Raw genomic sequence first — 27,095 nt, 5'->3', positions numbered from 1 at the left:
AGCGAGGTCTAAGCTTGGGGGAGTTGATACGTCCATTTTGCATCATGCTTTTATATCGATATTTATTGCATTATGGGCTGTTATTACACATTATGTCACAATACTTATGCCTTTCTCTCTTATTTTACAAGGTTTACATGAAGAGGGAGAATGCCGGCGGCTGGAATTCTGGGCTGGAAAAGGAGCAAATATTAGAGACCTATTCTGCACAACTCCAAAATTCCTGAAACTCCACGAAAGTCAGTTTTGGAATATATTAAAAATGTTGGGCGAAGAAAGCACCAGAGGGGGGCCACCCACTGTCCACGAGGGTGGAGGGCGCGCCCCTGCCTCATGGGCCACCTGGAACTTCCCCGATGCCCATCTTCTGGTATAAGGTGTCTTTTGCCCTGGAAAAAATCATAAGGAAGCTTTCGGGACGAAGCGCTGCCATCTCGAGGCAGAACCTTGGCGGAACTAATCTAGGGCTCCGGCGGAGCTTTTCTGCCGGGGAAACATCCCTCAGGGAGGGGGAAATCGTCACCATCATCATCACCATCGATCCTCTCATCGGTAGGGGGTCAATCTCCAACAACATCTTCACCATCATCATCTCCCCTCAAACCCTAGTTCATCTCTTGTATCCGATCTTTGTCTCAAAACCTCAGATTGGTACCTGTGGGTTGCTAGTAGTGTTGATTACTCCTTGTAGTTGATGCTAGTTGGTTTACTCGGTGGAAGATTATATGTTCAGATCCTTTATGCACATTAATACCCCTCTGATTATGAACATGAATATGATTTGTGAGTAGTTACGTTTGTTCCTGAGGACATGGGAAAAGTCTTGTTATGAGTAGTCATGTGAATTTGGTATTCGTTCGATATTTTGATAAGATGTATGTTGTCTTTCCTCTAGTGGTGTTATGTGAACGTCGACTACATGACACTTCATCATTGTTTGGGCCTAGGGGAAGGCATTGGGAATTAATAAGTAGATGATGGGTTGCTAGAGTGACAGAAGCTTAAACCCTAGTTTATGCGTTGCTTCGTAAGGGGCTGATTTGGATCCATATGTTTCAGGCTATGGTTAGGTTTACCTTAATTCTTTTTCATAGTTGCAGATGCTTGCGAGGGGGGTTAATCATAAGTGGGATGCTTGTCCAAGGAAGGGCGGTACCCAAGCACCGGTCCACCCACATATGAAATTATCAAAGTAACGAACGCGAATCATATGAGCATGATGAAAACTAGCTTGACGATAATTCCCATGTGTCCTCGGGAGCGCTTTCCTTTATATAAGAATTTGTCCAGGCTTGTCCTTTTCTACAAAAAGGATTGGGCCACCTTGCTGCACCTTGTTTACTTTTGTTACTTGTTACGCGTTACGAATTACCTTATCAAACTACTATCTATTACCGATAATTTCAGTGCTTGCAGAGAATACCTTACTGAAAACTGCTTGTCATTTCCTTCTGCTCCTCGTTGGGTTCGACACTCTTACTTATCGAAAGGACTACGATAGATCCCCTATACTTGTGGGTCATCAGCCAACCATGCGTGGCCGGAGGTTGAGGACGACGCTCAACTACCCAGAGATGGAGACCCGGGCGCATGTGGAGTTCCTCGTGCCGGAGAGTATTCGGATGGAGGAGATGACGAAGAAGACGCGAAGAAGAGGTTGGCCATTGTTGTTTTGTCCCGGTGATAGCGACGAGGCGGCGATGGCGAGGTTCGCACGGGAGCATCCAGAGTATGTTTAGGCCGAGTGTGATTACTTATGGAAGCGCAAGGACGAGGAGAAGAAGAAGAAGGCGGTGAAGAAGGAGGAAATGGCCAGCCCCTCGACGGTGATCCCCATCGAGTCCTCGGAGGACGACGACGAGGAGTTCTGGGGGCCCTCGGATGAGGACGACAAGGAGTACTGGATGCCCTCAGAGGAGGACGACTAGTTTGATGGATTTAGTAGTTTGAATTAGTTGTAGTAGTCATTTGATTTATGTTTTTAATTAGAACTATGTTTGAATTATGTTCCAAATGAAGTTGTAGTTGAAGTTCCTAGTTTTTACATCTTCACATTTGCACCATCTATTGGAGTTGGAGTTCTACATCACAAATATACATCATCTGTTGGAGTTGGCTCTTTTTTGGAGATGTAAAAACATTTTTTGGTGATGTAAATTGTACAACACATACTTTTACATCTCCAAATTTGCATCATCTATTGAAGATGCTCTAATTTGTCTTATATCCAACCAAAAATAAAAAGATAACGATGCAGATAATCTTTTGATTAATTGCAAGTGTTAAACACTAGACAATCCTTGCATCACTACTGGAATTAGCTTATTTGCCGTCTGCCAGTTCTTTGCCGTCTGCTGGCTGACGGCAAAGAAGGTCTTCGCCATCCGCTTCAGGAAAATGGACGGCAAAGAACTGGCTGATGGCAAAGAAGGTCTTTGCCATCAGCCTGTTCTTTGCCGTCCGCTGGCTGACATCAAAAAGAGAGAGCTAGCCCCACTAAACGAGCTAATTGGAAAAAACTTAACGGCCCCCTCTTTGCCGTCTGCTAGCAGACGGCAAAGAGGAAACAAAGCGGACGGCAAAGGGTGGGCGGACGGCAAAGATGTGACCTAACTAACGGCCGAGCCCCACCCCGTCGTTGCCCCACCTCCTCTATCCCTATCCCCTCTCTCTCCGCCCCACCCCTCTCTCTCCCGCTCGTCTCTCCCTCTCCCTCCCGCGAGAAGCTACGCCGGCCGATTCCGGCGAGCTCCGGCGGGATTCGACGACGCCCGCCCCACAGCCGAGAGCCTCCCGACCCCGCGCCGCTGCGCCACCTCGCCTCCGCCCGCCGGTGCGCGCTGCCACCTCACCATTTCCCCTCACCCTTGTCTCCCTCGCTCAGATCCGCCGCCGCCGCCTCCTCCGCCAAGCCCGCCGCCTCCTTCGCCAAGCCCGCCGCCCCCAAGGTCCGATCTTCCGCGTCCCTTCCCCTTCCTTCCGCGGCCCCGATCCTCTGTTTCTTTTGTTTTCTTGTCTGATCTCCTTTTTTATGTTGGATTTGGAAGCGCAGGCAAGGTCCATGGACGACATCGACGATGATGATGATGAGGACGAGGAGGAGGGGGAGGACGACCAGGACATGCGCGACCCCACCCCCGAGCCCGACGAGCTCGACGAGGACATCGTCGAGTCCGACCTCGAGCTCGACCACGACGGCGTCGTCCACCCCGACCACGACGACACGCCACAGAAGGTCCCCTGCTCTGTTCACCCCCCATCTCTGTTTCCTTGTTTCCATCGCCGTTCTGCTCTGCTCTGCTAGTGTAGATTCGCGGTCAACTCGCATCACAGCAAGCACTAGTTATCGCTCCTGTTCTTGGCCCCTTCGGGGGTTCACAGTGGACTGATCGGATGCAGGAAATGTGCCAACTTCCTCTGGCGAAACCCTGCTGCCTTGCCCTAGATGTCTAAATTGTTGCCTTTTAGCCCAAGATTATGTTGTTTTCTTCTCTAACTTGTCACACACCACTGTCCTGCTCCAGTCTAGCTCTTTTATTACCACCTGCAACCAAGGATGTTCTTTTTTCTTCTTTTATTTAATGATGATGATTCGTCAATCCTCACTGCCCTCTTACTGTTCTAGTCTAGTTGTTCATAACCATGTCAGCCTAGCTGTTTATGACCATGATACCTTGCTCCACATTGTTGTTACCTGACACAGCCTAGGATTATACTGTTTTCTTGTCCACAAGTCCAATATCTTGCGCAAGCAGACCGCTCTCAAGGTAGGTTCTTCATAATAACTTGTCTATCAACGTGCTTCTTCTGCTTCTAGAGGTTAATTAATTGTTCTACCAAGCAGACTGCTATCAAGGGCTTGTGCTTATCTTGTGTATCAACGTTCTTGTTCTGCTTCTAGCACTGGGTCTGTCCCTTCTATTGAGGAAGCCGGCTGGCAGACTGCTGCCGTCACTAAATCCCTAACGCTGGGGCCGTGTTAACTCCATTTGATTGTCAAATTGCTTAGATAACTCAATTTGATTGTGCTCATAGTGATTCTGGCATGCTATATTTTTTCATAACTCTTAAACTAGCACCATTTCTATTTGTTCATAACTCTTAAACTAGCACTGCTCTCCTTAAAATTTCTAATCAGGCTGACTGCTGTTTTGTGCTCCACAGATACAACGGTCCAGCAAGCTGCTATGGTGGTCAAGTGTGTGCTGCCTAGGAAAATAGATATTTAGTTTTAGGTCATTTCTTGTAATTTCAGATATGGAGTGCTTGCCTTTAGTTTTTGTTTTTACTTTGTGAAACTTGCTACCTATGGATGAAACTGTGTAATATTGATGAAACTATGTATATGTATGGATGAAACTTGCTACTATTGGTAACATGTGTTGGATGTCCTATATTGGTCATATATATATATATATATGTGTGTGTGTGTGTGTGTGTGTGTGTGTGTGATTTTCTATGAAAATAAATGGATATAAGAAGAAACAGAATTAATGCCTATTTGGTCTCTTTGTCATCTGCCAGCAGATGGCAAAGAGCCTGCAGTCTTTGCCGTCAGCGGCGGACGGCAAAGGCTGCCGTTAGACGCCTAACGGACTAACAGCGAATTTATTGCCGTCGGCTTTCTTTGCCGTCCGCCGCTGATGGCAAAGGCCCCTTTGCCGTTCGCTTCAGAAAGCAGACGACAAAGAAGCTCTTTACCGTAGCCTACTTTGCTGGAGCCTTTTGCCGTCCGCGGCAGACGGCAAAGGCCTTTGCCGTCCGCCGTGGCAGACGGCAAAGTAGCTGATTCCTGTAGTGCATGATTAACCGGTTACATCTGGTGGAAGCATCTTTGCCTAGCATATTTCTTATTCTGGAGCTTGTATTAGTACCATCTATCACACATACCATTATTAGGTGTGTTAATACATGAAAGTGAGAGGTGTAATTGACAATCTACCTCGGACAACGATTTGCCCCCAAAATGGGCATATTGTTTTCAGTACTACGGAGATACGTTGGTAACTCTCAAGTTGTGACTATCACTGCGTCATATTAGCCCGAATCGGGATGCTTTGGCAATTTGCAAGTGAATACCTACACACATCATATTGTGTGTAATCCACGGGAATTTCACACTGTCATATCTAACTATCATCACAAGTTATTTCAGAATCTCACATCACATCTTGACAAAAGGCTAAGTGTCGCACCATCTTGCATCCTGATACCTCTCGTGCATAGGTATTGAACTAAGAAGAGATCAAATAGGGAAATTTTCTCGATGTGTTTGAGAAAAAGAGGAACCACCAACCCTTGAACCTCAATTGACTCATTGTTTCTATTATGATGTGAAGTGAGGCATATATAGGATGATCTCGATAGAGAGATCGGGGTAGGGTGCCTTAGGTAGTTATGCCTCGTTTGTTTTTAAAAGGGCAAAAAAATGATGGGCTATGATAGAAGGACATGTCTACGCCAATGAAAGTAAATAGAAAGCGTTAACACTCCATAAATACCGATCTCTTATCATTTTTCTCTTGAACGAAACCTTTGGGTGCTTCTCAATTTGATACTGTATCAGCTTAAAGACATTAACACAAAACTAATCACCATGTCCTCTTGCACCATTAAGGTAATAGATTTTTTCTTAAATGATGATACACATTTTCAATATGGCAATTTTATTGATGCACTAAGTGGAGACTAAATAAGTAAACTCAGCCTCTACAACAACATGATAACAAACCATCAGAATGCACATAGTGCACATACCAACCAATGCAAACGCTAAAAAGGAAACAAATTCCGAAAAGTGCAATGCCCACCTAGCCCATGGGGGAGCTTCTCTCGAGCCAACGCGCATCCCCCTTCCCAACCCATGAACAAATCTATCACACCTAGTAATTGTGCCATAAATCCAGCAAAAATCACCTTGAAGCTCATAATTTTGCCACACTTAACCCATTGCCCCACCGACGATTTGTCTCAAGCTCCGCCACACTACTACTAGCACATGGGGACACTACAAATTTCATAACCAGGGAAAGAGCATCGACCGAGACCATCCTGCAAAGCAATCCACTAAATGTTGATGACCTAGAAGTCCCTGATAAAGTCTCTCCACTGAAAGAAAACACCGAGCACGATACAGATGTCCCCCAGTCATCCCAAACAAATTGCCATCAAGAAAGACAAAGCACTGCAGGTCTGCTCTTGCAACCATCTAAATGTGGTCCATCACATCACCCGCACGTTGGTAGCGATGGCCGCCGAACCAAACCACACTCTTTTTGCGCCAGGTGCTAGGGCATTGCAGATGGTCTCTTCTAGAATGATTTTTTACATGGATGTTTTGCATCAAAATAAAATAAATGCACAGAGAAAACTAATAAAGGAAATAAAATAAACAAAAAGAAGAAAAAATAATATCTATAAATAAGAATGTAACATAAAAGTAACAAAATAATACCTATAAAGAAGAATGTAACATAAAAGACAACCCATCCCAAATTAGGCCATGCCAAAAGTAACAAAATTGTAAGTAGTACGTTTATTATTCCCTATGGTGAACCGGGAAGACAAAAAACATCTTATTCATCGCTTATGTTGGCTAATAGTCGCTATGAGGCTCGCTCCAAGACATGGGTCGACTAATTTCAAGAACTTCCGCACTAAGCGGCAAGAGGTTCGCACCGATATTCATTTTGCAAGTTTTCCTATCATGTTTCTTCTCACCAATTTTTGATGGTTTATTTTGGTTTTCCCTTTTTGTTTTTATATATTTCATATTTTTGGTTTTACTATTTATATTTTAAAATTCTTGAATATTTTTAAGAGAATCCATGAATATTTTCATACATCCATGAAGTTATAAAAAAATTCCTTATCACTTTTTAATTCATGAATAATTTTTAAATACATAATTATTTAATTAAGATTTCTTAACATTTTATTTTCAGTATTAAACGGTTTTCTCTTTCGGAGTGGCAATTTATTTTTGAGTGATGAGTGATGCTTGTGCATTCTGGACGGCCTATGGTAGCGATCAAATGATAGGTGCATGTTTTAGCAACAATAGATCACACAGAGCGTAGAATAGGACCTGCCAACACTAATATGTATTGAACTGTACACAACGGCACAATGCTCTCCTGAGTAGAATGTTTACAGTGTGATGCTACATATTTCCAATACGGCACTTGTATTAATGCGTTAAGCTGGGCTAAAAAAAAGTAAACTCAGCCTCTACAATAGCATGATGAGGATCCATCAAAAGCTAGAATGTAAAATGAATTCCACACCTTCCTCTCGCTCCTCGAGATCATGAAGCGATTTTGAGTATCCCTCAATAATTAGGCCATAAATCCAGTAAAAACCAACCTAAAGCTCGCAATTCGCCCCTTAGCCCATTGCCCAACCAATGATTTGGTCAGCTCTACCACAAGAGCTAGTACCTCTTTTCTCCATGACGTCACTACAAATTCCATGGGAAATAAGGAGTGTATAAAGACCATCTTACGAAGAAATTTACTAAATCTTGATGACCCATAAGTCATGCAATCTCTTGACCCAAAAAAGTTGGAGGATGACACAAATGGCCTCCTCCTCATTTCCTGCTTCCTTTGATCTTTTTCGAAATTGTTGGACCCTGAAAAAGCAAGTGTTTGTAGCACGAAGCAAGTATTTTTTTAGTTGTGAATCGATGTATTACTCTGAGGAGTGCTTGCAACGAGTCAATGATCAATACATACACGGAATTAAGAAATTTTCCTTGGTTCCCAACTTAGACTAGTGAGGTTGCCAACCCCACTAGCTTTGCAAGTTACAAGAATTATTGTATTGGGTGTTTGGAATTGGATTGCATAGAAACAGGTAAAAACGTTTAGACTATAAAGAACATAAAATAAAGTGATCAAGATTGTAATTATGACGAATAAATCTCCATCATCAATAACTTCGCTAGTGGCATCTCTCCAAATAAAAAGCAATATGTGTGCTCAACGAGTTACAATTGTGTATGAATAAATTTTGGTATTTATAATTGATCGTACATATCATATTGCATATAGGCACTACATCATTGTATCTATAGACCATTACCAACAACATCTATATGTAATACTCCACCCGAGATCACTATCCATCATGCATCTCTATGTATTACGTAAAACTAGAGCATTGCTTTAAGCAATGTGACATAATGTAGATAATATATTCTCTTTACCTCTGTTTCATCACCGAGGAAACTAGCAAACAATCCTTGTATAGTCAGTAGCAATAATACAATATAAGCTTATTTCCCTTTCTGTCACCTAGATTGATTACTTTCAAGGTTAAACCCAACTAACATGCACAACTACCTCTTAGAGATCATATATACCTATAAATCATACAACCAAATTTTCAAAAAAAAATCCAAAAGAAATCCATATATAGATCTGATCGCAAAGGGACAACTCGTCACACTACAACAAAGGCACCGAGAAATTACATCAGATTGATAAAAATCATGTGGGGTAGCTCATTTGATCTTTGTATTGAGAAGCAAGAGAGAGAGGTTGCCTTCTAACTACTGTTTTGGACCCATAGTCCAAGGACTACTACTTACAAATGGACATTGTGGTAGCGAGGCTGATGAACATAACTCTGATGATGATTTCCCCCTCCGACAAAAGTACCAAGAAAGTTCTCCAGATTTGATTGCCTCGGAGCGCATGGTGGTCGTGGCAGGAAAATTCCTTGATAAATGGTTATGCGGTTTTCAGGAGGATATAAAGGCAGGGGCGTCGAGAGGTGCCCTAGGGCCTCCACGTGGCCCCACCTCACGCCTTGGGCACGGACCGCTAGCTCCTATCATGTGGGGCTCATAGGGGTGCCCTCTAGTGGCCTTTGGCCCGTCTTGGATCCATCTTGATGTGAAACTTTGTCCTGTATTTTATTTCAGTTTTTAGTCCATGAAATGGTATTTTTCTACCAAATCCAAAAACAACAACTAAAATTGGGCACTAGATTAATAGTTTAGTCTAAGAAGTCAATATAATCATGCCAAATCGATGCAATAATGGCATAAAGTAGCATGAACATATACAAAATTATATATACGTTTGAGACGTCTCACTCCCCCAAACAAATTGTCATGTACAAAGATGGAGCACTCTAGATTAAATCTTGGAACCATCAAATTGGGCCACGGCATCACCCATTAGACATAGGTAGCTAGGGTCACCGAACAGATTAGGCTGATCATGAAGAGATGCTGGGGTGCTGCAGACATTTTTTTTAAGAATGATTTGTACAAGAATTGTTTTCAACTAAAATGCAAACAAAATATAAAATGGGAATACAACTTTTACAAAAAGACAATAAAAATGAAAAGAAATTACTAAATATAAGTAAAACATGAAGCATAAAATAAAAGGCAATCCACCCCAAAATGGGTGACTTTGAAAATAACAAACTTGAAGTGAAGTTCATTATTACCCACAATGACGGGGGAACACATACACAATTTTCCTGATTTGTTGCTCATTGGGATGCTTTATCGAGGAATCTCAGGGATGTCACCCAACCCCCAGCTATTAAAGTTTTATGGTTTGGATTACTGCTAAAATAGGATTTGTTTCTCATATAATATTTTTTGCGACAAAGGGTGAATTTATTGGCTCAAAATGAAGTATCAAGAGAATACAAACACAATGACCACACCCGGCATCTGCATAGTTAGGATGCACACAGCCAACACGAACACACACACAAGAACATGCCAGCAAATAGCAAGGTCGTATAAGACCAAAGCTATGCGTAGGCAAGGAAAAAAACTAAAGCGATCAAATCCATAATCGGCAAACTACATCAATAACCATATCCGCACCAACCATTTTCTTACACCAAATGAACGACGCGATTTTTCAATAGCAACGCCTTCAGAAAGGGAGCGACGCTCAATAGCCGCCGTCACCGGATCCAACCACTCAAGGTCAGAATCTAGGTTTTCACCCTGAAGAAGCAGTCCGAGCATATCTGAGCGATGCCTTCAACAAGGTAATAACTAGTGGCGGAGCTTCAAGGGGCCAACCTGGGCGTTGGCTCCCCCAGCCCAAGAAAAAATCACCTACTACTTGTTAGTTTTTGTGTTGTATGTTCAGTAAAAACGGGCTAAATCTCATAGTTTTGCCCCTCCTTAGCCCATTGCCCCACCAAAGATTTGGCCCAAGCTCCGCCACTGATAACAACGTAAAAACGTCGCCATTGTCAGGCATAACCAACTCGGGTCACCTAGGTTTCACCCCGGAGCTCGAGACCGGGTGTCGAGTAGCGCCCCCATCAAGTCACTCAAGTGATGTCGCCACCACTTTTCCACAAGCTCAGCAGCTACATGTGATGTGTGACCGCCGTCGCTGCACCACCATCCCTCTGCGTCAAGCCGTTGTCCATGGTTTGCTTCTCACCGTGATGTCAACCACCGGATTTAGAGGGGGAAACCCTCATGAAGACCTTTCGGTGGCGACCATGATCCACATCAAGGCCGACGCCAGGCGAGATGGCCCAACCGTGAGAGGAGCCCAACCGGCAGCGGCACATCAGATCTAGGCATAGCAGGCACACCAGCGACGGCCGCCGCATCAAGCGCGGAGTCGTACGAGCTGCAAGGATGAAGGCCACGGACAGCTATCACAAGATCCAGCCGGGACGACCCCATAGCGGGCCTGGCAGCAATAGCCAGGGAAGCACCGCTGAAAGCCGTCACTGTCGCCGTCGATGAGAACTCAAGCGCGTACGTGCTAGGCTCAACCAAGCACATAGGCACCTTGATTGATTTCATAATGAGAAAAATTCACTACAGGTCCATTTACTTGCGCTGGTGTTAGCTTTAGTCCCTGTGGTTACAAATACCAGCAATAGTCACCAAACTTGCTCTAGGGGTCATCTACGGTTCATTATACGGTTTGGTCTACGTACATGCTGATCTGGCCCGAGTCAACCGCAGCCAAGGGTGCTTTGACTGCCACATCGTCTCAGCCGCTCGAATCAGCAGGGAACCAGGGGGTCTTTTACAAAAATGACGCAATCCCCTCGTTCCCTCCTCCCCTCGTTCCCTCCGCTTGGTCAACAGACCACCTCTTCCTCTGCTCTACCTCCCGTCCAGACATGACCCTGCTCCGCCGAACCAGTGGCCGCGCCATCGTCGTTGGGGGTCTTTTGCAAAGCACGGGAACGGCAGCGACGACGCGCCATGCGCCTTGTGCAGGTCGAGGCCGACGGAGTGGGGCTGCGCTGGCTCCTGGAGGTCGGTGTACCTCAGGCTGCTGCTGGTTGCGGAGCTAGATCACCGGCACGATGAAGCTGGTCGTGGAAGTCGCGGACGCGGCGGAGCTATCCGCCAAGGATGGGGCGGCGTCCTGCAACGCGTTTGTGGAGGTGGAGTTCGACGGGAAGCACGAGCGCGAGCGCACCGCCACCCTCCCCCAACCTAGAGAGCAACAGGTTCACGTCTCCGGCGACTCCGTCGCACGCTCCCCCGATGAAGCCGTTGTGGTACGCTTCCCGCTAGATAAAAGAGGGTTGTCCTCGCGCGTGTCCGGGGACATCGAGTTGGGACTGTACCTCATCGCTGAGGAGCGGGACGGTGATCGCGTCGCGCAGGACCATGCGCAAGTAATAGTTCCTAATTTTTTCCTCCCCTAATCAAAAGAATTTAAGCCTAACTATAGCTAGCTAGTAGTAGTGCTCCATTATTGATCCCAATCAAGAGAGACTGGAGATCGAGCAGCAGTAACTCACATGATCTCAAGAGTCAAAAGGAGAAATCAAAAGAAGGAGAAAAGATTAACTCCTGATCAAACGTATGCATCTTTGATTTTGCTCAGAGTCAGAGACTCAGAGCCAGAGCGCGCCGGCGTCCTTGAGTATGGGCACCAGCTCGCCGGAGATGTGCACGGCCATGAGACGGTCGAGCCCGCCGAGGAGCCGCCCACCCACAAACACGGCCGGCAGCGCGACGACGGCCTCGCCGCCGGCGTCCCCGGTCACCGCCGCGGCGAGCTCGGCCTCGTCGGCGACCTCGTGCACGGCGGGGTTCACCCCGAGCCCCTGCAGCAGCCGCTTCACCACGTGGCTGAGGCAGCACCCGCGCCTCCCCACCACCAGCACGGGGCTCTCCGCGACCGCCCGCCTCACCGCCTCCCCGCCGTCGCCCCTCGCCGCCGCGTCCATCGCCTCGGCGGCAACGCCGGGGTCGATGATGGCTATAACCTCGTGGTCGGCACGGCGCCACCCAGCTCTTCCAGGCGGCCATGTACTCCCTACCTCCCGCCGGTGCCAAACAACCCGTCGGCGTCATCTCGTCGGCGCCCTACTACTCGGTAATTAAGATCAAACGACAGAACAAATCCAACTAGAATTTTCAATCACATTCACGGTCGTGAGTGACCACCGCCGTAGACAGTGCCGTCTCGCCGGACCCCTACTACTCAGTGAGCTAATCTACGGCGGTGGCGTGCTAGTCGTATCCGCCGCAGACAGACCTGCTCCTCTCCGGGTTCTACTGGTGGTCCGGCGACACCAATGCCTTCGACGTTCGGAATGGACGGAGCGGTTCCCCGGCGGCGGCGGCGCCGAACGGTGCCACCATGACGGAGCGGCTCGATCCCTTCTTCATTGAGCTCTTCCTCTCCGTGTATACGACGCTCGCCGGCTACCGCACATACTTCCTGGAGCTGGGCGTCCACGAGGAGAAATGGCGCGCGCTGGAGCTGTTCGTGGCCCGATGCGTCGCCGGCAAGATGGTGGGCTGCAGCCCACAGTCACGGGGGAAGGCCATCTCCGGGAGGAGATCACCGGCCATGGTGCGGTTGTACGCGATGTAGCGTCCGGCAGGGCGTGCCATGAAGGCGATGAAGGAGGCGAGGATCTTGGACGTGAATGCCGGCGACTTGGCCTCCGTGATGAGGAACGCCGCGGCAAAGCAGGCTCGGAGGAACCAGGAGGTGACAACGGTGATGAGGGATGTGGTGAGTGCGATGCGACAGAGCTCAGCGTTGAGGAGGTTGAGCTCGGGGAGCGCGTTGGCGATGACAAGAAAGGAGGAGACCGAGAGGTGGACGGCGAGCTCGGTGATGAGCGACGAGACGCGAAGGTCGGCGGGAGGGTGGAACACCACCAGCGTGATGGCGAGCAGGGCGACGAAGCAAGTGAGGCCAATGGCGACGGCGCGGCCACTGGTTCGACAGATCTTTTAATAACTGGCAACTTTGCAAAAGACCCCCTGGTTCCCTCCATATTCGAGCGGCTGAGACGATGTGGCAGTCAAAGCAAACTTGGCAGCGGTTGACTCGGGCCAGGTCAGCATGTACGTAGACCAAACCGTATAATGGACCGTAGATGACCCCTAGAGCAAGTTTGGTGACTGTATTGCGGGTATTTGTAACTACAGGGACTAAAGCTAACGCCAGTGCAAGTAAATGAACCTGTAGTGAATTTTTCTCTTTCATAATATATGGTATATGAAAAAGGACAAAGCTAACGCCCACACGTGTGGTGGGAGCCAAACCCGCCCACACGCCCTATAGCACACAGACTACGCCATGTCACCGCATGCATTCATGTGGAAATCTTTTTGGATTTTCTGTTTTTAAAATGTTTTATCTCTTAAATGAAAAATCCGATTGAAGATCCGTTTTCACCATTAAATCTCTGGCGACGAGATCTTCGAAACTAGATCTCATATCAATATATTTCAATGAAATTTTTTTGGTTAAAAGTTGCCGTGTCTGTTGCACATGAATTACCATGATGTCTATACTGAAGTTGTCATGATATGTTTCAGCTATTTTCTTGTACATTTAAAAGTAAATTTTGACATATTATAAAATGGGGAATTAAGAAACTAGACTTGCCATGCACCATAAATTAAAATTGCCATGATACATGCACTTAAAATTGTCATGGTTCATACAAAAAAATATTTTCATGATCAAAGTACTGGAATTGCCATCATCGAAAAACTAAAATTGCTACGATCTACAAACTAAAATTGCCACATGGCAACTTTAGTTTAAGCACTATGGCAACTACAGTGTAAACATCATGGCAACTTTTGGGCAAAAGAAATTCCATCGAAACATATCAACATGGGGTCTAGTTTTGAAGATCTCGTCGAGACGGATTTAATGGTGAAAACGGATTTTTAATTCACTTTTTAATTAGGAGATAAAACATTTTTAAGACGAAAACCAAAAAGATTTCTGCTGATGTCATCTGTTCATACGTGGCAAAATGAGTGGTGATGGAGGCGTGTGGGCGATGTGCAAACGCCCACACGTGTGGGCGTTAGTTTTTCCGTATGAAAAAAGTCGTCATATGTATCCCTCTTGTCATTTGCTGCTGCTCACGTACTCTTTATTATTATTTTTACTACGAGGTGCAAATTCTTACAAAAAATAACACCCAAAGGGAGTGTTTGTGTGTGTAGAGAAAGAGACAGAGAGAGAGAGAGAGAGTAAAATGACACACTCGTAGAACGATTTCCCTGTTAGATCATCTGCATTCACCCAAATTCAGGCATCACTCATAGTGTTGTTCATAAAGGACGGTACTGTTGGGGATATAACTACTAGCGTAACCCGTCCAGGAGGGGCCGGGTTACGTTATGGCAATTCATCATATGAAGCCCAATATCAAGCTTGAAGATGGCGGTTCAATAAAGGGACTAAAGCCCGTAGGTGACTTAAGGCCCGTAGTGATAAACCGCCATAATGGCGTGACTTGTGTTGTAAGGCAAGATTAACTAGTTACCGAGCCGGATACTGTTTATAAGCCGGCCGGGACTCTGTAGGCCGCGGGGCGTCAACCCGTGTATATAAGGGGATGACCTGCCGGCGGCTTAAGAGAGATAACATCAAATCGGTAGCCAGGCATAGCGGATTCGCTCCCTGGTCATCGAAACCCTAGTAATTCCACCTCAACTGGAGTAGGCTTTTACCTTCACCGTAAGGGGCCGAACCAGTATAACCCTCGTGTCCTTTGTCCCGCTTTAACCCCTTTAAGCTTCCTAGTTGCGTTGGCTCCACGACTAAGTCCTTTCACAAGGGCAACTGCCGTGACTATTCCACGACAGTTGGCGCCCACCGTGGGGCCAGCACACGGTGGATTTGTGTTCTTGAAGGGCAGCTTCGAAGGGCTCAAGGGATACGCTGTGGGCCGGATGACCAAGAGTCGTCGCGGCAAGTTCTACATCAACGACGCAGGCTGGGGCCCCGACGCCGGCTCAATCGAGTATGGGTACCGGGTCCCCTTCGGCGGAATCCACGTTTTCATTGGCAAGATCGGCGAGCCGGGCCCTGAGCCGGACATCTGCACCGACCTCATCGAGACGGCTCAGCGTGCGAGACCTGCCCGGACTCTGCCCGCCTTGAAGCGTGCTTTCGTGGGATGCATCCACGGAGGACTCTCTGAAGGGTCTAGATCTAGCGATGAGACGACCATCTTCTCTGATGATGAATCATCCACAGGTGAGACGGACTCGTTGTATCAACTTCAAGACGGCAGGCTCGGGGGTTGTTCCGATGGCAACAATATTCCGGACCCTTTTGAGCCGCCAAGCCGGGTTGGAATCTTCATGGCCGGCACGCAACCTGTTCAAAACTCCGCCGCTGGGGCAGGAGGCCCTGTGCACTCGCCGGCTCAGGTGCTGATGGATCTCACGGATAAGATGACTGCCTTGCTAACCGCCATGGTTGTCCCAGCGGATCAAGATCAACATGATGCGGAGGTGGCACAGTTAAAGCTGGATATAGCACGAGCCAAGGAAGATCTGGCAGCGGAAGGAATCAGGATGGCTGCAGAATGGGCGGCTCTGGACGCCCAGACTCAACTGATGCAGGCGCAGTCTTTCCGGCTCACGACGGATCAGAACGCATCCAATGAGGTCATGAGAAGGAGGCATCAGAAGGCTCAATCTCGGCTCCCTCCGGTTTATGATCCTCGAAACCACTTCAACACGCCCGGTGCAGGGCCCAGTAACCCGCCAGAAATCACGGCACCCAGGGCTGGAACGCCGGTTCAGCCGCAAGTGATGGGGCCTCCCCGTGTGAATACTGCCCCACCTCAATACGTGCCAATACCACCGGGTCATTATTCTAATCCGTTGGAAAACATGATCGCTGCAGCGGCGCGATTGGCGACTCTCCCAGTCGAGGGTGACTCTCCAACGGCGGTCGAAACCCGCAGGGTCAGAGAACTTCTTCAGACGGCTTTGGCACAACAGGAGGCATATTCATATAGCCGGGACAGGATTCATTCAACCCCTCGTCCAAGCCGGAGCCCAAGTTATAGCAGACACATGGTTTCAGCGGCCGGCTCAAGCAACGTCCGGCGCCGTGACTTGCCAGCTGGCCATGGCCCGGCGCATAATGGAGCCTTTAACGCGGTAGACCAAGACAGAGCACGTAAGGAGGCGGAGCAGGCGGCTCAGCTGACAGCTTACCAACCCTTCCCGGTTTATCCGACGGCCTCTATCGAGGCAGGCATAGCTACGAGGACCGGAGGTGTCCCTTGTCTGGTACCGGCTCTCCATAACGAACGTCTGCCCAAGGATTTCAAAGGACCTAGGAAGGTACCTAATTACACGGCTGATTTACAGCCCGGAGCATAGATTGAAAGCTACGAGATGGCTATGGAGTTGCTGGAGGTCAGCGCAGCGGCAATGGCCAAATACTTCACCATGATGTTGGATGGGACTGCCCGCACTTGGTTGAAGGGACTGCCACCTAATTCCATCGGGTCATGGGCAGAGCTGAAGGCCCGGTTCATCCAAAACTTCAAAGATACATGTAGGCAATCTATGTCAATTGTGGATTTGACTAACTGCAAGCAGCAAGAAGGCGAGTCTACAACCCATTGGGTACGCCGGGTCAAGGAAATAATACATTCGTCTGATAAGATGGATGCCGGCTCTGCGGTCTTAATGTTGGAGCAAAATTGTCGTTTTGCGCCCCTGAAAATGAAGCTTGGGCGGCTCAAGCGCGATTGCAACGATATGGGTACGCTGATGGCGGCTCTGGTCAAGTACGCCGACTCTAATAGTACCAAGGATCCCGCGTCTGATGAGGAAAAGACAGGGAAGGAAAAGAAGAATGGCAACGACAAGGGCCCTCAGCATAACCCGGTGAGTCAGGGAGGTAATAAGCATAAGGATGATGATGGTATGGAGTTTGTGGCCAACACCAACATGCAGGGTAACAATCACCGACGTAAGGGGAGACAGCCTCCCCGGTCTGGCGGGTCAGGCCCGACGCTTGAGCAGTTGTTAAATGAGCCCTGCCCAAGGCATGGCTCTAGGGAGAAGCCAGCCACTCATCTATGGAAAGACTGCGCGATCATGAAAGCTTTCAAGAATTCCAACATGTTCAACGGTAACAATGGGCAGGGCGGCGGCTCAGGTGGCGTCGGCTTTCATGGCCCGGGCGGCGGTTCAAATTCCAATTTTCAGAATTCTCAAGGTAATCGCGGTGGTTTTAACCAGCAATCTGGCCAGGGTAATCAGCAGCAGCAGCAGGGGGGTTACCGGACCCATCCAAAGCAGCTCAACAGTGGACAGTATCATGTGTTTACTACTAGTTTGTGCAAGCGAGACCAGAAGCTTCATAAGAGGGCTGCGAACGCTGTTGAGCCGGCAGTTCCACGTTACTTACGATGGTCTGAGCAGCCGATTGTATGGAGTAGGGAAGATCACCCTCCCCGGGTTGATAATCCAGGTCACTGTTGGGAATCGTAGCATAATTTTAAAATTTTCCTACGTTCACCAAGATGCATCTATGGAGTATACTAGCAACGAGGGGAAGGGAGTGCATCTACATACCCTTGTCGATCGCGAGCGGAAGCGTTCCAATGAACGTGGATGACGGAGTCGTACTCGCCGTGATCCAAATCACCGATGACCGAGTGCCGAACGGACGGCACCTCCGCGTTCAACACACGTACGGTGCAGCGACGTCTCCTCCTTCTTGATCCAGCAAGGGGAAAGGAGAGGTTGATGGAGATCCAGCAGCACGACCACGTGGTGGTGGATGTAGCGGGTCTCCTGCAGGGCTTCGCCGAGCTTCTGCGAGAGAGAGAGAGAGGTGTTGCAGGGGAGGAGGGAGGCGCCCAAGGCTGTAGGTTGCTGCCCTCCCTCCCCCCCTTTATATAGGCCCCCTGCGGGGGGGCGCCGGCCCCAAGAGATGGGATCTCAAGGGGGGCGGCGGCCACAAGGGGGGGGAAGGGGTTGCCTTGCCCCCCAAGGCAAGGGGGAACTCCCCCCTAGGGTTCCCAACCCTAGGCGCAAGGGGGAGGCCCAAGGGGGGTGCCCTAGCCCACTAAGGGCTGGTTCCCTTCCACCCTCAGCCCACGGGGCCCTCCGGGATAGGTGGCCCCACCCGGTGGACCCCCGGGACCCTTCCGGTGGTCCCGGTACAATGCCGGTAACCCCCGAAACTTTCCCGGTGGCCGAAACTGGACTTCCTATATATAATTCTTCACCTCTGGACCATTCCGGAACCTCTCATGACGTCCGGGATCTCATCCGGGACTCCGAACAATTTCAGGTTTCCGCATACATATATCTCTACAACCCTAGCGTCACCGGACCTTAAGTGTGTAGACCCTACGGGTTCGGGAGACATGCAGACATGACCGAGACGCCTCTCCGGTCAATAACCAACAGCGGGATCTGGATACCCATGTTGGTGTAGGAGATATGCCCTAGAGGCAATAATAAATGATATTATTTATCTCCGTGTTCATAATTATGTTTATGTTCCATGCTATAACTGCAATGATTCTCGAGTCTGCAATATCCACGAGGCTCGGAGGAAGACTCATATGCACGTGTGGAATAATAAACGGTAAGAAGTATTCCTAGTCTGGCCTCTAAGACTAGCTCAAGTGTTGCATGATGATTCTGTTTTCCTGGTCATGGGCATGTCTATGCCAGCAACTTTGAGGGCACAATGTTAAGAGAACATTTGTGTTGAATCGACCCGGATTGATGTTATGCTATGAGATTCATTCGTCACAAGTTTATTGGTACATAACACAGAGATGGTTAACGTTTGCATGATTCCTTAGACCATGAGAGTATCGAGTTTCTTCATGCTTGCTTCATGAACTTTGGGGTTTGTTAAACGTCATCCATAAATGGGTGGCTATTACGACGGCTTACGGGTTCATGGAAAAGTGTGTCAAGTAACTTGATAGCACAAGATTGGGATTTGCTCCTCCGACGATGGAGAGATATCTCTGGGCCCTCTCGGTGTTACGGTATCCATCATCGTTTGGCCAGACACTTTGTGATTTGATCACGGGGATGCCGGAACACGATAACGAGAAAAGAGAACAATACCGGTAACGAGGTAACTAGCATAGTGGACAAGTTGTTGATCCACGGGAATGCCAACATGTCTCACCTCGGGTAATTGTAACATATCGCGAAGCAACAGGAATAGCACACGGCAACTGGAGGTTCACTCGAATATTTATTCGTGTGGGTATAGGGGTCAATATGGGTGTCCACGGCTCCGATGTTGATCATTGATCGGAAGGGGTTCCGGGTCATGTCTATACTTCACCGAACCTATAGGGTCACACGCTTAAGGGTCATCTATCTGCTGAATACTAGACAGGGAGTCTGAGAGAAAATCACCGGAAAAGTTTCGGACACCGAAAAGTTTCGGACAGCGGAATCGTACCGCAGAGAGAGGTCATCGGATAAGTTTCGATGATACCGAAAAGTTGTTTCGGGATACACCATTAAGTCAAATTGGTTTCGGCACATGCCTGATAATTCTTGAAGGATGCCAGAATCATTCTGGAAGCTTTTTGGAATTTTCTGAGATAAAAACCGGAAATGTTCTGGAGCTGCCGGAGCCACTTCAGATGCGTTTCGCAGATGAAAATCACTAAAACCGGAATTGTTTCGGAACGCATTGAAAATCATTTTAGTGGGTACTGGAAATGTTCTTAGCCCACATAAATATTTTCAGTTCGATCAGACGCTGAAAAATGTCGTCGTGAATAGTGAAAATCAGCTTTATGGTTACTTTATGGAAAGCCACCTTTTGGGGGTTTGCTCCAAAAGATCTTGGGGATGACATGGATGGATAGTAGCCATTTTTTGGGCCCCTCATGGGGGTGTGGCCGGCCACATGGGGTATCCCCCCTTGGGGACCCTCTTGTTCCTTGGTTTCACTCCTAGGTCCTTGTGGAAGGACTTCATTCATGTGCATTTTGGGTTTTTTGTGAAACTACCCTACCCCCTTGGGATTTCCTATAAATAGAGGTGGAGGGGCAGCCCTCCACACTCATCCCTTGCTCTCATACACATGCCATGCATTATCTGGCTTCTTCTCTCCCTCCCACGAAAAGAGTTTCGTAGAGCCGTAAGGCTGTCTGGGTTCCGACAGGAACTAGTTCTGGACGGCGAAGCCCTGCCGGATAGATGACACCGTATGTGTGCAACTCTGTAGAGAGATCGTAGTTTCGGTCTTAGTTCTTGAGTGCCTCCCGAAGGGCTGTCCGTGTGACCGTCCGAGTTTCGAAGGTCCTCCCGAAGGGCTGTCCGAGTGACCGTTCGAGTTTCGAAGGTCCTCCCGAAGGGCTGTCCGCGACACCGTCCGGGGGGCTGTTCGACCGCCTCCCGGAGGGCTGTCTGAGGAGCAGATGAGGGTATACATCCTCGCGGTTGGGAGGTTGTAAATCCTAGCTGCGGGGATCTGCACCGCCGATCGTCATCGACTCTACTTCCCGCTGCGCTACGAGTCGGTAACGAAAAAGATCAAACCATGTATGCAGTATCCATAGTGGTCCTGGGCTGGTGCGTAGGTCGGAAAATTTTTGTTTTCTGCTGCGTTCCCCTACAGTGGCATCAAGAGCCGTGCTATGCGTAGATGCAGGTTTCGATCTAGAATACATGGAGATGTATGGGTATTGCATAATATAATTAGGTAGTAGATGAGATCTATTGCTGAAAATTATTTATGCGGGTGACAGATGAAATCTGTTACCCGACGTTCTTGTTGCTTCCCTAGAATTTGCGTTTGCTCAATCTCGAGACAACATGGTGGAATTTGACAAAGTTCTGGCAATCCGTGATCCTGATTGATCATGGAAGTGCTATCAGTTCTTTGGGTTCTCCCGTAGTCAAAAGAAAGATGAAATTCACAGATGAAAGGGCATTGCAGATATGATCTGCACGGGGGTCATGCGTATGACGAAGTTTAGTATGGGGCTCGGGATTTAATTATCCCGTGTTTCATACACCCCGAGATGTTAATCTAGCAACCTGAATAATCATACTTGATGATAAAACGTTGGTCGCTGCGGTTTAAGTCAAAACCTTAGAAGCCACGTAAAATAAATTTTGCATAAACCGATTAGAGGCGTCTAACTTGGTTTTGCAGGATGTGCATATGATGTGGTATAGCAGTGCTCATGCTAATTCGATTATGTATGAGATGACTATATGATGTAATTTGATTAACATGACCTGCGTGTCATGATTCGGCATGATGGTTGGAGCCATATGATTGCACTTTAATGACCTGCGTGTCAACCTTGTTGTAATGCATTATTTTGTTAGCTATAGAGATAGCAATATTATCTGGTGCATCGACAAGGTGGTGGCAATCTTCGCGAAGGTGAACACCGATGCGAATGCCGAAGACGAAGAAATGAAATACTTCTCCGTCAAAAAGGGCTATACCATATCATGCTATTATGAATTGCCTGAGATGTTTATCCCTTATGATGCACCCTTCTTGATTGCGCGGTAGTCGCTTTTATTAGGGTGATCTCTCACTTAAAATATCAAGTAGTTAGTGTTCTCCCAAGTGTAGCACCGTCACGGCACCTATCTTTTCGGGGTGCGCCATGGATGCATGGGTACGAACGATTAGAGAAGTGTGAGGCGGGTGAGGTCAGACCTCGCAGCAAGATCACTTGGTTGTCTTGACGTTCATGGCAGGATCGTCCTGAGCTCAGAACACACGCATCGAAAAATGAGCAAGAGTCACATAGAGATGTGATCGGCAAGTTGGCCTACCGATTAAAATTCCCGTTATGAGATGATGATTCTATGGCGATGAATTGAAGTCTGGATCTTGTATCACTCAAAATTAATTGTGAGAGATATTGATTTGAGTGGGAGTGCACTGTTGAATTAACATGTTTAATTCTCAGTGCAATTAATTATCAACACTGTCTAAGTGTTTCTTGCATAATAGTTGTAGAATAATGGCTCGCATTTCCACCTTCCCTATTAAAATTGAATAGCTGTTAAATATCTGGTTAAAATTTTACGATTGGTAACGTAATATGAGGATTGTCCTCAAAAGTGCCGAGAAGGACTTTGTCCTATCGCATGCTTTCCGTATCCACCCGCTAATGCTATGGATCATGTGACTCTCGTCCTTCGATCCAAAAGCTAGAATTCTGTTACGGTCAAGTGGAATATGTTTGCTTCCATGAAACCCAAACTTCGAAAGTTGGGATAGTTATATGATATTCATGGAACTGGAAATTATTTTCAGATACAAACAAAGCAATGTTTGTTTGCAAGTATTAGTAAAAGTGTTTACTATGCATTTGACTGTTGGGAAAGGGATCCAGAAGAACGCCTGTCATATAATGAAAGGTGAATAAAACAACAACTTAAAGAGAAAGGAAGTGTCCAAAGGGTGTTAGTATGACTTACACGCCTAGGAAGTCCGCGGCTAATGCCACTCTTAAGTTGGGTCCTTCTTCTGAGAGTAGGAGAAATACTAAAAGTTAAACTGTTAGAAGTATAAAGGCAAAAGGAAAGAAGACTGGAATATCCAGCTCATGTATGAATGTCATACAAGTTTTTGATGTATAGAAGGCTGGTCAAAGATATAGTTCTTGCGAATTATGGTTAAACATGTTAATCACTAATTCGTGGGTATTGTGAGTTCATCACAAAAATGCCCGCTCGATTGCATTCTGTTGCAACTCGATGTAAGAACTACTATGGCCTAAAAGACTAGCTAGAAATGAGGTTAAGGTATACACAGGGAACATAGTAAATGTTACTGTACCTTCCATCGGTGTATTGCCGTCTGTATTTATTTTCATAATTCATTTAGAGTTTTACAAACTCTATCCCATTGCATAAGGTATCTTGCAAGAAGGTTGTTCATAAGAGAACTTTTTATGTTCGATGTTATGAATAACACAAGGGCCATACTTTCATTATGAATGAGATGTATGTTATGAATATTGATAATAATACAATACCTCTGGGTTTACTTTCATAATTCATTTTAGAGTTTCATACACTCTAGCCCATTGCCCAATGTTTGTTGCAAAAGAGTTGTTCATAAAAACAACAATTGTTGTTAAGTATTATGAATAACATAAGGGCCATACTTCCATCATCGATGGGACGTATGTTATGAATATTGAGGGTAATATGACATCCATAACACTGACGCTAAATGTCGCAAGACTAAAAGAATACCACACAAGTGTGGCACTACATTTGGTCACATTGGAGAAACCCGCATGGAAAATTCCATTATGATGGATTTTGAAGTCTTTTTGATTTTGAATCATCTGACACTTGCAACTTTCCTCCGAAAAGTGAAGTGACTAAAATACCGTTCATAGGCCATAAGGAACGAACAACAAACTTATTAGTGATCATACATTTGATGTGTGTAGTCCGATAAGTGTTGTTAGTGGTGGATTTATTTATCTTCAGAAATGACTCAAGTAGATATATGGATATTTACTTGATGAGACGTAAGTCTGGATCTTTTGAAATCATTCGAAAGGTTCTCAAAAATGAAGTAGAAGTTATTGTAACAAGAAAATTATGTTTCTGCAATTTGATTGCACAAAGGAATATTTGAGTTACATGTTTAGCGAATGTCTGATGAGTTGTGAAAGGGGTTTCATAACTTGCACCTCCCGGAACACCACTGCAAGTGGAAAGTCCGTGGAGATGTAATCAAACCATTTATGACATGGTAAGGTCAAAGATGACATAAATAAATTTGCCATTATCCCTTTTAAATTGATGCTTTAGAGACTGCGGCTTTTACACTGAAAAGAGCTACATCGGGTCTGTTGAAATGAAGCCATGGTATGGTACGCCCAACCATCTTATATCTTTTCTTAACATTTGGAATATGGGGCTTGTGTAAAAGGTTACAAACCTATTCCAAATCAGACAAGTGCTACTTTGTAGGTTATACCAAAATGTTGGGTATTCCTCCCTCACTATACCGAGGCAAATAGTTTTGCCGCGAAATGGTGTGCTTTTAAAGAGAATTGTTCTTTCTAAAAGGTGAGTGGGAGAATAGTGCAACTCGACGAGATAAACAGTATCTTCATCAGATCAAAGGAAAGAGACCTTGGAAGAAATTCCAGAGTTTCCTACTGTGACTGATACAGAAGTCTCTACAATAAAATGTATGAACTTCGGTCGAACTTGCAGCTGAACCACGTAGGCAAGGCTCGTGCAAACCTCTCAGGTGCGCAAACGAGATATTGTTGTTAGACAACATTATACCTACGATACACAAGGAAGCGTTGATGGGCCCTGACTCCGGAATTGGCTAAATGCCAATACAACCCGAGTTAGTTTCCATATAAGTGATTCAAGATTAAAACCTTGATACACCTTTCGGAAGACTTAAAACTGATACGGATAAAATGTTTTATCCATAAAGCTCGACTTGTTGAAATAATACGATGAGGTTGTTTTCATCGTAGCGATGCTTAAAGTCGGTTCGGGTTGAACTAGCAATTAATACATATTTCAATCATGAGATATGAAACATGGATGATAAAAGGATTTCCATCTGATGGAAATGAAAGCTAGGACTTGTATATGATACAGTCCAAAGTAATTTGTCGATCCAGAGGATGCTAGTAGGTATGCAGACTTCAGAGTTCCAGCAATGGACACAAGAGAGCAAAATGGAGTTGGAATCTTCGTGTTTTGATGAAATGGTCAAAGGGGTTTTGACTTCATCAATGGGTAACGAAGATGCTTATAATTCAAGAAAGTAAGTGGGAGCGTAATAATATTTCTAAAAACCTTATGTGCTTGGCACATTGGTAATTGGAAATAAATTTTCTTGACACAAATTAGGACTTCATTTGAAAATAGTTTTTCGATGAAGTGCTTAGGCTAAATAGCCTCAATATTAGGCATGATGATCTATGGAGATAGATTTACCTAATGGGGCTAAGCAATGAATACATATTGACAAGATGCTAAAACCTTTTAGCATTTAAAACGCCAAGGAGTGATTCTTGCCAAAGTCACATGGAAAGAGTTTTTGCAAGACTCGGTGTCCCAAAACACTGATGAGTAAAATACATGATATAGATTCCACACACTTTTGTGTTTGGATTAATCATGTATTCCATGGTATGTAAAACAACCAGATATGTCCGATACTCCCAAGGTGTTGCGAGTATGGATACCAAAGTGATCAAATTACTGATCATGGGACAACAGTGAAAGATGTCACAGAGTACTAGAGTAAGTACTGATGACATGGTTTTCTCGCAAGCAGAGATCATGAAGAGTTCGTTGTAAAATGTTACATCGATAGAGTCTTCATCTTTTCTCCATGCGATTTTTGATTTAAATTAAGGGTTTTGTGTAACACACAATGTGGTTGCACAGTTAGTTGGAATTTGTTCAAACTAGTTACTGTGGCGAATTCTATAACAAGGGCTAAGTATGTTGACGCTTTAGAAGCGACAAAGAAGATGTTGAATCATATAGTTCATTCATGAACTTAGTATAGTTCCAACATGGCTTTTGACAATGCGACACTACTGCAGGTAGTTGCTCCATAACTCAGTCTGAGGAATCCAGGTTCGACCTGTGATTCACATACATACAAAGCCAAGTCCACACAAAATATGAATTTTGTGAAAACGTGAAAACGTGAGGACATGCAAAGATACACACGGAACTGAAGTCGTCAGATCCATTGGACATCAGGCTATACCACAAGCGAAGCATATTTACACCGGTGTGCCACAGGTGTGAAGTGCATTAGCATAAGCTAGATTATTGACTCTAGTGCAAGTGGGAGTCTGTAGGAGATATGCCCTAGAGGCAATAATAAATGATATTATTTATCTCCGAGTTCATAATTATGTTTATGTTCCATGCTATAACTGCAATGATTCTCGAGTCTGCAATATCCACGAGGCTCGGAGGAAGACTCATATGCACGTGTGGAATAATAAACGGTAAGAAGTATTCCTAGTCTGGCCTCTAAGACTAGCTCAAGTGTTGCATGATGATTCTGTTTTCCTGGTCATGGGCATGTCTATGCCAGCAACTTTGAGGGCACAATGTTAAGAGAACATTTGTGTTGAATCGACCCGGATTGATGTTATGCTATGAGATTCATTCGTCACAAGTTTATTGGTACATAACACAGAGATGGTTAACGTTTGCTTGATTCCTTAGACCATGAGAGTATCGAGTTTCTTCATGCTTGCTTCATGAACTTTGGGGTTTGTTAAACGTCATCCGTAAATGGGTGGCTATTACGGCGGCTTACGGGTTCATGGAAAAGTGTGTCAAGTAACTTGATAGCACAAGATTGGGATTTGCTCCTCCGACGATGGAGAGATATCTCTGGGCCCTCTCGGTGTTACGGTATCCATCATCGTTTGGCCAGACACTTTGTGATTTGATCACGGGGATGCCGGAACACGATAACGAGAAAAGAGAACAATACCGGTAACGAGGTAACTAGCATAGTGGACAAGTTGTTGATCCACGGGAATGCCAACATGTCTCACCACGGGTAATTGTAACATATCGCGAAGCAACAGGAATAGCACACGGCAACTGGAGGTTCACTCGAATATTTATTCGTGTGGGTATAGGGGTCAATATGGGTGTCCACGGCTCCGATGTTGATCATTGATCGGAAGGGGTTCCGGGTCATGTCTATACTTCACCGAACCTATAGGGTCACACGCTTAAGGGTCATCTATCTGCTGAATACTAGACAGGGAGTCTGAGAGAAAATCACCGGAAAAGTTTCGGACACCGAAAAGTTTCGGACAGCGGAATC

The 27,095-nt window shown here is 46.2% G+C and overlaps 1 protein-coding gene across 1 annotated transcript; it reads right to left on the bottom strand.

Moving 5' to 3' along the window:
• Window positions 1-11,659: 11,659 nt before the first annotated feature.
• On the bottom strand, window positions 11,660-12,198 carry LOC109768959 (monothiol glutaredoxin-S9-like). Its single transcript, XM_020327696.3, has one exon. It carries the CDS (start codon window positions 12,196-12,198, stop codon window positions 11,863-11,865), a length of 336 nt encoding a protein of 111 aa, XP_020183285.1. The 3' UTR covers window positions 11,660-11,862.
• Window positions 12,199-27,095: the final 14,897 nt, after the last annotated feature.

The sequence above is a fragment of the Aegilops tauschii genome, chromosome 7 (assembly GCF_002575655.3).
Source record: "Aegilops tauschii subsp. strangulata cultivar AL8/78 chromosome 7, Aet v6.0, whole genome shotgun sequence".
NCBI classification, from domain to species: Eukaryota; Viridiplantae; Streptophyta; class Magnoliopsida; order Poales; family Poaceae; genus Aegilops; species Aegilops tauschii.
This window is presented reverse-complemented; position numbering and strand designations above follow the sequence as displayed.

Coding starts and splice junctions, on each gene's coding strand:
- LOC109768959 (XM_020327696.3), bottom strand. CDS start 12,198: ATGGACGCGGCGGCGAGGGGCGACGGCGGGGAGGCGGTGAGGCGGGCG.